Source organism: Aspergillus nomiae (assembly GCF_001204775.2).
Source record: "Aspergillus nomiae NRRL 13137 chromosome Unknown contig00392, whole genome shotgun sequence".
Classification (NCBI taxonomy): domain Eukaryota; kingdom Fungi; phylum Ascomycota; class Eurotiomycetes; order Eurotiales; family Aspergillaceae; genus Aspergillus; species Aspergillus nomiae.
In genome coordinates this window covers 21,508-31,672 of record NW_015378447.1, presented here as the reverse complement: position 1 = coordinate 31,672, position 10,165 = coordinate 21,508, and the positions used below count along the sequence as shown (strand labels likewise).

At 50.0% G+C, this 10,165-nt stretch overlaps 4 protein-coding genes across 4 annotated transcripts; 1 reads left to right on the top strand and 3 right to left on the bottom strand.

Annotated features, from left to right (window-relative positions):
- Positions 1–1,081: 1,081 nt before the first annotated feature.
- ANOM_008680 (uncharacterized protein) lies at positions 1,082–1,565 on the bottom strand (the record flags this gene model as incomplete). Its single annotated transcript, XM_015553936.1, has 2 exons — positions 1,082–1,399; positions 1,482–1,565. 2 exons carry the CDS (start codon positions 1,563–1,565, stop codon positions 1,082–1,084), a joined length of 402 nt encoding a protein of 133 aa, XP_015402889.1.
- A 453-nt stretch (positions 1,566–2,018) lies between these two features.
- Positions 2,019–3,832, bottom strand: ANOM_008679 (SD08430p; the record flags this gene model as incomplete). The annotated part of the gene is made up of 2 exons (XM_015553935.1): positions 2,019–2,361; positions 2,439–3,832. The coding sequence occupies 2 exons, from the start codon at positions 3,830–3,832 to the stop codon at positions 2,019–2,021; spliced, it is 1,737 nt and encodes a 578-aa protein (XP_015402880.1).
- Positions 3,833–4,448: 616 nt separating this feature from the next.
- On the bottom strand, positions 4,449–5,522 carry ANOM_008678 (ankyrin repeat domain-containing protein; the record flags this gene model as incomplete). The annotated part of the gene is made up of 1 exon (XM_015553934.1): positions 4,449–5,522. The coding sequence occupies one exon, from the start codon at positions 5,520–5,522 to the stop codon at positions 4,449–4,451; it is 1,074 nt and encodes a 357-aa protein (XP_015402879.1).
- A 2,137-nt stretch (positions 5,523–7,659) lies between these two features.
- On the top strand, positions 7,660–9,921 carry ANOM_008677 (terpene cyclase/mutase family protein; the record flags this gene model as incomplete). Its single annotated transcript, XM_015553933.1, has 4 exons — positions 7,660–7,812; positions 7,868–7,919; positions 7,973–9,579; positions 9,631–9,921. 4 exons carry the CDS (start codon positions 7,660–7,662, stop codon positions 9,919–9,921), a joined length of 2,103 nt encoding a protein of 700 aa, XP_015402884.1.
- Positions 9,922–10,165: the final 244 nt, after the last annotated feature.

Sequence of the window (10,165 nt, the reverse complement as noted above, 5' to 3'; positions counted from 1 at the left end):
ATTTTAACAGTAGTACTAATAACTAGTTAACTTGTAAAGGATTTTACTATAGCTGGGTATCAAATTAATAGCGAAATTAATATTTAGATAATGCCTAATACTGCTAAGAAGAGGTCCGAGCACTGAGTACGTTCGATCTTTCTTAAAATATCTACAGACTCTACTACTCGAGTACTCCATACAAATCTATAATGGCGTGACTATGTGCAGAAGTCATAGAGATTCATTCCCAATGTGGGATGGACAAGACATCTGAATTTGCCTTCTTGAGAAGTAATCTGGAAGCTGTCCAACGCCGTGCGGATAAGCTTGGCTCCGGCATGATCTACTTTATCGAGGGAGTTCAGGTGGTGAGAAGTCTCTGTCTTTCTTTAGCCTTCTGTCAAGTTGGGCTTGAAGACCTTTACTGTGACATTTTCATGCTGTCTAGAAAAAGTGAGACTTTTTTGAGAAATGCGACCTAAAGGCTGCTGTTGCATGAGAGTCCAATATCTCAGAGTCTGTTAGTATCAAGGATCAAGGAAAAATGCTAGACACGGAACCAATACTGGGAATATGAGCCTGCCACAGTGAAACAGACAAGCAAAATTAGACGCTGAATCTTTGGTCGGAGGGGCATTGGTGAACCAGAACTTATTTGCTGCCCTGCTACTCAAAAAGACATGATCCTGTCGTCTACTGGCTTTATCGCACCGTGAAGCTAGGTGAAGTCGAGAACAGCCATACCCCTTAAGGTCGATTACGCTGCGATCTGGCTCTTGAACGCAACATGGACCAGCCAGGATCGCAATAGCAAACAGCAGGATCTCTAAAATAAATCTCCTGGCTGCGAATCTCGAATCATGAGAGATAGCATTACATCTACATACCTCAAAAACGCTGCATAGTAACTTGATAGACTAGTAGTATGTAATAACCATGCTTCGCTCAGTGTCAATTACAGGCAATATCCCATCTCTAGATATAATCCAGCATTATAGCATCTAACAACCAACATCCATCCACCCACCCATTAGCAACACCCCAGCCCCCTTCCAACCACCCCCAGAACACACAAAAGAGAATCAAGAAGAAAAGTAAATCAATCAATCACACGCTTCTCCCTTTGCGACAGCCCTCCACCCCTCCATCCCTCATATTTAACACAAACCCCCCAACCATCGCGAATCTCCCCAACCAACTCCCCAGAGTCACAACTTCCACTGCCATACATGCAGAGATCGAACTGCGGCTCGGACGGACTCTTCCACGAGACCGTGTCCACAATACTCAGATTCAGGCCCCGAACAGCGGTCAAATCCACACACGATCGCTCGGATACGCCCTGCGCATGGTACACGCTGACGGCGAAGTTGGAGCCGCTGGGTTCGCAGCCTGGTTTGAGGAGGCGAAGGTCCCACTTTTTTTTAGGTTGGGGTTTTATGTTAGTTTCAGAAACGAAATTTAGAAGATTTGAATTAGGATTAGAATGGGGGAGTTACGTTTCTGGGTCTCAGGATGTCGGCGGTGGTTGCTGTTCCTAGGGTTGCTAGGGCTGTGAGGAGGGTGAGGGTTGGGAGCTGCATTTTTGGTGGTGTTGGTGGGAGGTGGTGAGGGGGAGTGGAGGGAGGACGATCTAGAACGAGGTGGCTAGGGGTTGGAACTTATTTATAGGGGAAAACGACCAGGTCCCTTTTTTGTTTCTTTTTTTGATCCACCTGACTCGAAGTTTTTACTCATTGAGTTTGTAAATTGCCAGGAACCCGAAGTCACTAATGCGGCCACCCGAAACACGGCAAATGACAAAACTCCGGGGCACTTCCACCGGCCCGGCCATTGGCTCGCCGATGTGATGAACTACGAGAGGAGCAGGAGTAGTCGACGACTGAGCATACAGCGATGCAACCCTCATTTCTTAGCATGCAGGGATCTTGGCCCACAGTTCTATTAATACATCGACCGTGCAGGAATGTTGCAAACAATACCACCCGTGGCCATCTATAGTAAACCCGTTTATCGCTTTTCTCTATTTTGGCAGTTTACTGCCTGCCGTTCGGGGATAACCGCCACGCCCGCAGGGGAAGTCCCTGCAGCTTCAGCACGGCCGGTCGGATAAACATGAAAAAGGTGACAGTGCCAATCAACACGCAGATAATGTTCGTCGTGTAATATCCATCCCGGAGGGTGTGACAGGAACCGCCGCCATTTGTGCAACGGTTCTTGTCGGGTTCCAGAGCACAAGAGAAAGGCGCTGTAACCAGTTCACCCTTCAACTGGTCCGCCGCAGGAGGAACACTGGGAGGGGTACATGTCGCTTCAGTGAACATGTCCACAAGCTTCAGGATGAAGTAGCGGGGGAATGTGCCGCCCAGGTTGGAGACACTGCGCGAGTCAGTCTACAGTTACACCAATTTCATATCATGCAAAGGGGCAAGGGAAGGAGAGGGTGGAAAACTCACGTAGCCAGTAGCGTCATGTACGTCCCTCCAATCGCGGGATCGGAGATGCGTGCATGGAACGCGGATACAGCCACAAACATGACCGTGTTCATAAAAGTGGACAACACATGCTCCCCAATCACCGTCAGCATATACCAAAACGGCACTTCCGATCCCGACGGATAAATCATAACGGTGAACTGCGCCAGAACCGCCGCCGCCAGTCGTCCGATGAACGCCCAGCACCATAGACGCATGGGAGTATACTCGGTCGACCATTTGCCAGCGTAGTAGCCCAGGCCAATCTCGAACGGGAAGTCAATCAGCACGACCAAGGCCATGTTGTCTTGTCCAAAGCCCTTGTCCAACAACTTCAAACTGGTTACGCCGTCGTTGGCCTGGAATCCGATCTTGGCAATCAGGTGCACCAGAATGATGGTCTGAACGTTCTTGAGTTTGAGCACGCTCCACATGCTCTTATACACATCCGAGATACTGTCCCGCTCATGGGTTTTGTCTTCCTTCTTCATGACCGCCAGACAAGTCGTCACTACCAGGTACGCCCAGCCCCAGAACGTCAGGTACGTCCCCAAGGAAAGTAGCCCCCCGTCTCCGGGGGTGGCCCGGAACCAGCGATTGGCGAAATCCTGCGAGTTGAATGCCAGGAACACCGTGTACGACAAGAAATGGCCCGCTGTCAAGCCGACCGTCTGGGCGGTCGAGGCATAGGAGATGTTTGGTGGGGACATGAGCGTAATGGCCCATCCGTCCACCGCAATGTCCTGCGTGGCGCAGAAAAACACCAGCAAGAACCACCAGTATGTAAAGTTCCAGACCCCAGCGCCCCCGTTAGCGCCCGCCTGCACCATCATATCACCAATTTTCCCGCCCATATAGATCATGGCCAATCCGGCAATCACCTGGACCGGAGTGATCCAGCTCTTGCGGCGACCAAACCTCCGACTCCAGACCGCATCCACAATGGGGCTCCATAGAAGTTTGAGCGAGTAAGGGTACGAAGCGAGGGAAAAGACACCGATCTGGCCATAGGACAGGTAGGGTTTGAGGAGGAATGGGACCGATCCTGTGGCTAATCCCATGGGCACTCCCTGAAGGAAATATAAGACGCATAATAGCAAGAAGTTTCTCTTATCGCTTGGTGGGAGGTTCGAGAAACTCGTCGTGGTTAGTCCCGGTGTTTGCGGGGTGACCGGGGGGTCGTGGTCTAAGGAGAAGCTGGGGCGGGACATAATACGGGAGGCTCGTGCGGACGACGTCGATTCAATAGAGGTCTCCCTCTTGCGCATTTCAATATTGGAATTCATCCCGTCTCTCACATAGCCGTTCTGGCCGGTCGCAACTCTCAGGGTCGGCTTGGAGCGACGTTTGGACACTGTGCGGTCCTTGCGCTTCATCGGTAGTTCCGTTTGTAACGGGACAGCTCGGAGTCGCGTCGCGCGTTGTTTGTTGGGATTCAAGAAGGGCTCAAAAGGAAGTCTCGATGATTGTTGGCGCGTCAGACACGGTTCGTGGGTGGTCCCTGGTCAGTTCTGCATACTAGTCCGTCGATCGCTTAGCTTAAACTCTTCGGGGTGGTCGGCCCAGGATGACGTGAGAGGTGACGGAAAAGACAGAATTGAAGAAGAAGAGTGGCAATATAGGGCCAAACGAGAGTATAGAGTGAACTTGGAACTGGAAAGAATTGCAGGGATAGGAGTTTTCGACCGGCGTAGTTCCTCCGATATCCGTGGAGGCGAAGCAAGTCCAGGAAAGTCAAAGGTGTCCTTAACGATCAACTCGTTTTCAGGGTCACTTACTAACTCATTAACCCAAAGGGGAAACTCTGGTTTCCCCAGGTGACCCACTCGATCTGCAGGCTCCCATTGGCCCGAGCTTCTCTGCAGAAGAATGGCACTGACACCTCAGTCACCCAACGATCTACTCCGTCCTCGCTACACTTAGGTTCTACATTCTACGTTCTACATTCGATAGACAGCATGCCCTTGTCTTCATAATTCTTGATTTTCTCGGTCAAAGTGCTATCTTCGACTCGTCATCCTCTCTGCTAGCTCTCAACAAAAGATTCGTCACCGTCTCATGCCCGTTCACCACAGCCTGAAACAATGGTGTGCGGCCCAGGAAGTCCTTAGAGTCTATATCCACTTGTCCACTGTCAAGCAGCAGCTTCACAACTGTAGCGTGACCATTCTGTGAGGCCCAAGCGAGTGGCGATGCGCCTTCATGATCTCTCGAGTCCGTATCAACCTTTCTGGTTTCTAGCAATAAACGTACCACTGTCTCGTGTCCATTTTCTGCAGCCCGGGACAGTGGTGTTCGGCTAAAATTGTCTTTAGTATCCGCATCAACTACTCCAGTGTCGATCAGCAGTTTGACTAAGAAGTCATGTCCGTTTTCTGCGGCTCGCGATAGCGGTGTTCGACCGCCCTCGGAGTCTTTTGAGTTCACTTCGGCTTCTCCAGTTCCAAGGAGCAGCCTGACCACCGTATCATGTCCAAACTCCGCAGCCCACCCGAGTGCTGTCGACCCAGTGACATCTTTTGAGTTTACATCGGCTTTGCCGGTGTCGAGAAGGATCCTCACTACCGCCTCATACCCTGATTGTGCGGCCAATGTTAGTGGGGTTAGAAGCAGATGATCTCTTGAATTCACATCAACTAGCCCGGTGTCAAATAGCAGTTTTACCACAGCGGCATGTCCATATTGTGAAGCCCAGCCTAGCGGAGCCCGACCTAGCTCAAAATCCATGGCGTTCAGATCAACCTGTCCGGTTTCAAGTAGAAGCTGGACCACCTGCTCGTGCCCGTTCATCGCGGCGATGGACAATGCAGTGAAGCCTGTTTCATCGCCCGCATCCAGGTGAGCGCCCGCCTGGATGCTGATTTGTGCAGTATCTTTTGCTCCGTACGCTGCAGCCCATACTAGCGCCGAGCTTTCTGAGTTCCATGCATTGAATCGATACAAGTATGGGTTGATGACAGCATGAAGCAGGCGGTTGACTTGAGATAGAGCATTTATATCCTCCTCCGTCTCAAGAAACTCAGCGACGCACAATAAAAGCTCACAGGGCAAGCGCAGCAACGACATTGTTGTTTGTTGTGGAAACACAAGGACGGGAAGCGGGAGCGGGACCGATAGCGGTGATGTTCTCGCACACGCGCTGGGCGGCATAAGACTTGACACCAGCTTCAAGCGGGGCACGGATGATCAAGAAATAACAAGGTTTCTCGGTCTCGATATGACCGGCCTTAACGCTGTCTCAAAGTGGACAAACTGTTGAAGCAACCTACCATGACCTCGCGCCCAACGCCCTGCCTCTTATACCCCTCGTCTACCATCCGTTGTTTCTAACTGCTACCTCGCGGATTCACTGAGACACGGACTAATGAATTAACTAATTTACTGGCTAGCGTACCGTGACCTCGACGAGGAGATGGTCGAATCCAACATCACCGCTTCCAACGGGCCAGAACCTGCTCTGATTGGTCAAAGGGGGTTGTAAAGTCGGTATGCCATCGTTGGTTCCTCGTCTTGAGACACGCAGGCTAAAAGCGGAGACTGGCACGCCGTCGATCCTTCTTTGTACTAGACCCATGGGTCCGGTTGGGTCCCGAGCAATGAGGAAGTGCCCTTCTCTACTACGGTGACTTTAGCCATTTCTAGCATTTACCGGCTTTCCCACGGTCATAGCAAGGAAGTCCAGAGTATCGAGTACTCCTCGATACCCCTATACAGTTCCTAATATCTCCGTTAGCTGTCTAGCCTCCCGCTATAGCATTGTAGACTCACTACGCCGATACTTCCTTCCCCAATATACGGAAAACTCAATCCCCATGATTCTAATTCTTCATCATATAACTTCATATAACTTCATATAACTTCATATAACTTCATATCCCATTCCCTTCAAGACTTTCATACATACTATCCGGAAATGAAGCAAGGAATAAGGGCTTGATTGCTTACTCAAAGGCCTGGGGAACTAGTAGGCGCCCATAAAAAGATCACATGATTATCTCCATTTCAAACGAATAGGTTACATTATCGTCCACAATTCTTCCGTACACTCGTTACTGCCAACCAGACAACGCATAAGAATGACGTTTGGAGATGTTGATATTGGAAGTGGTCTCGGAGAATGCTTTTCTTTTCCTAGTATTCATCTTCTTCTTGCTGTCCGTTGCCAGACGTATATTATGAAGTTGATAAGTTAAATAGTTATACTCAACATCTTACAGGCCACTTACTCTACACCATCATGGACAAGTATTGCAAGCTAAAGAATCGTGAGTTGTATATTCACATCCCTGAGACTTTGATGGCAAGGAAACATACAACAAATAATAATTCACAAACAGACAAAGACATCTTACGGAGAGGGAAGAGGCAATCGTAACCCAATTCAGGGATTATCTTGTAAGTGTGTGCTTGGTTTAACCATTTCTCAGATATTGATTGTTTACTGTAGCAAGCTGATTCCCCGAATACTGCTTTGGCTCTACATGGCTGGCTTCTTAGCTCAGTGACTACAATCACAACTCTTGGCCATGGTGTGCATGGGTTGAGTCTTGTCTAAAGCCTGTCTACATTCGACATCTACTAAGCTGTTTTCTGGCATGTAGGGCGTGTGTGGTTGCATCTTCCATGTTGACATCCACATGCGTAACGTTACGTCCCCCGGGTTTATAGAATCAACGTGGCTGAGAGCCCAGGTCCCCAACTTTCCTGAATTCACCTGAATAGTCATATTGAGACAATAGAGTCCGAACGGTAATATGTCAAGTCTAGGAGTGAGGTATCTAGGCTTTTTATTCGTCTAGACGTGTCTGCCTCGACACGGTCAAGTGGGAATATCCATTTTATATTTATTTTGCAACCCAAAATCAAGTTTACACAACTCTCAAAATGGTATACTTTTGCAAATACCATACATTTTGCTTTCTTTTTTTCATTTTCAAGTCCAATAAGCATGTTTATTCGCCCCCAAAATATACCCCGTTCATCGAAAACGTCCGGCGGTCCACGGAAGCCCGTACTCCACGCCAGCCAAGACGCAAAGAAGGGTCTAAGGTCACTCTAGAAGTGTCAAGCACATTAGAGCGTCTTGGCGCAAGGAACCGCCCTTTAGCGGCTTGTCCAGGCAACCCCATAAAGTGGCACTGCCCACTTCCCCGACTCCCTCAATTTACAACCTAATTACAACCCTAAGTATATGCTAATCGACATGCCACCCACATTGCCAGAGAAAACCGATTACACACGATGGCGACTATTAAACGAAGACGGCCGACACACATGGCACTACCTGGAAGACGACGAGTCCGCGCGAAAATGGCCCCAGACGTTAGCCGATAAATACTATCTCGGTTTACCACTGGTATGCAGTTATCTAGTACTCATATGCCGAGTAGCATTCACCTAACGCAACATAGGACCTTCCCAATCTTCCACCCTCAACATCCCCCTTGGAGACAGTCCACAATGGTCTGAAATTCTTCTCTAACCTGCAACTCTCCGCTGGGAACTGGGGATGTGAGTACGGCGGTCCCATGTTCCTACTACCCTGCGTCGTCTTCGCGTGGACCGCAACCGCAACCCCGATCCCCTGGTCTTACGCAACGGAGATCAAAATTATCTCTTTGCGCGAGCTGACCCAGTCGACGGAGGCTGGGGTCTGCACACCGAAGGCGAAAGCACCGTGTTCGGCACGAGCCTCAACTACACCATCCTCCGCCTGCTCGGCGTCCCTGCCGACCACGAGGTGATGATTAAAGCCCGCACCCTGCTGCACAAGCACGGCGGCGCCGTGTACGCGCCCCACTGGGCCAAGTTCTGGTTGGCGCTACTCGGCATCGCGGACTGGGACATTGTGAACCCCATCCCGCCTGAAACGTGGCTCTTGCCGGACTGGGTTCCTGTCGCACCGTGGCGGTGGTGGATACACATGCGGCAAGTGTTCCTGCCGATGTCGTTTATTTGGTCGAGACGGTGGACGATGCCTGAGACGGAGGTGATTCGGTCGTTGCGGAACGAGTTGTTTACTCAGGATTGGGAGAGCATCGACTGGAGAGGGAATCGAAACTCCATTGCCGAGATTGACAACCATCATCCGAAGACATGGGTGCTCGGCTCTGTGAACTGGTGGCTGAGCGAGGTGTGGATGCCGTTCTTGAGGCCGCGGTTCGTGGCTACCTGGGCTGAGGACTGGGTGAGCAAGCTGGTGGATATGGAGGATGAGAACTCCGACTATGCTGATTTGGCATCTGTGAACGGGCCATTGAATATGGTGGTTTGTTTCATCAGGGATGGAGGTGATGCATATTCCGTCAGAAGACACCGGGAGCGGCTGGAGGATTTTCTATGGGTTAATAAGGAGGGCATGCTAGTGAATGGGACGAATGGGGTGCAGTGCTGGGATACGGCATTTCTGGTGCAAGCAGTTCATGCCGCTGGTTTGGCGGAGAGTGAGGAGTGGAGGCCTATGTTGGTGCGGGCGTTGGAGTTCCTAGATCACCAGCAGATCAGGGAGAATTGTAAGGATCAGGAGGTGTGTTATCGTCATCCGCGGAAGGGGGCTTGGGGGTTCAGTAATAAGGACCAAGGGTATGCTGTGTGCGATTGTATCTCGGAGGCCCTGAAGTCCGTGATTCTGCTCCAGAAGACCCCGGGATACCCGCAGCTGCTTGATGATCGGAGGATATTTGATGCCGTTGACACATTGCTCACTTATCAGAATCCCTCTGGCGGATGCTCATCTTATGAACAAACTAGAGGTGGGGAGTATATGGAGATGTTCAATGCTGCGGAGGTGTTTGGACGGATCATGGTTGAATATGATTACCCTGAGTGTACGACTGCCGTGGTCACAGCATTGACATTGTTTAAGAAACACTGGCCAGAGTACCGATCGAAGGAAATCGAGGTCTTCATCCAGCGTGCGCTAGGGTATATCAAGAAAGCCCAGTTCCCTGACGGCAGTTGGTACGGAAGCTGGGCTGTTTGCTTCACGTACGGCACTTTGTTCGCTTTGGAAAGTCTGGCATCAGTGGGAGAAACATATCAAAATAGCGAGTACGTCAGGAAGGCATGCCACTTTCTCCTATCTAAGCAGAGAGAGGACGGTGGATGGTCTGAAAGCTGCGAGGTACGTTCCCTTCTTTAACTTAATACTGGGCCTGTATTGACAGGATGATAGGGCTGTCGACAGATCAAGTACATCGAGCATCCAAGCGGCTCTCAAGTTGTGCAAACGGCATATGCGGTCATCGGCTTGCTCTCGGCTGAGTATCCGGACATCAAACCTATTGAGAAAGCTATTCGATTGATAATGGCGAGACAACAGCCCAATGGCGAGTGGCTACAGGAAGCCATTGAGGGTATGTTCAATAAGACATGTGCCATCTCCTATCCTAATTATAAGTTCACGTTCACGATGCTGGCGTTGGGGAAGTTCGCTCGGACGTATCCTGACTACAGACTTACTTGAGTCTTGATGCTATGTTATACTATTTGTATTTGTCTGGCACAATTACGAGGCCATGAGCCACTATACTTAATTCGCAGGCTGTACATTCTCTCACTCCGATCAGACAGAATGTATAACAGAATATGTATATACCACATGAACACAAATGAGCGAGAAAATAACCTATATCTAAACTCATTCTGGAAACTACTCTAACCAACCTAAACTCTACATCCCCCAGATATTCCCACCTTCTTCAACCCCG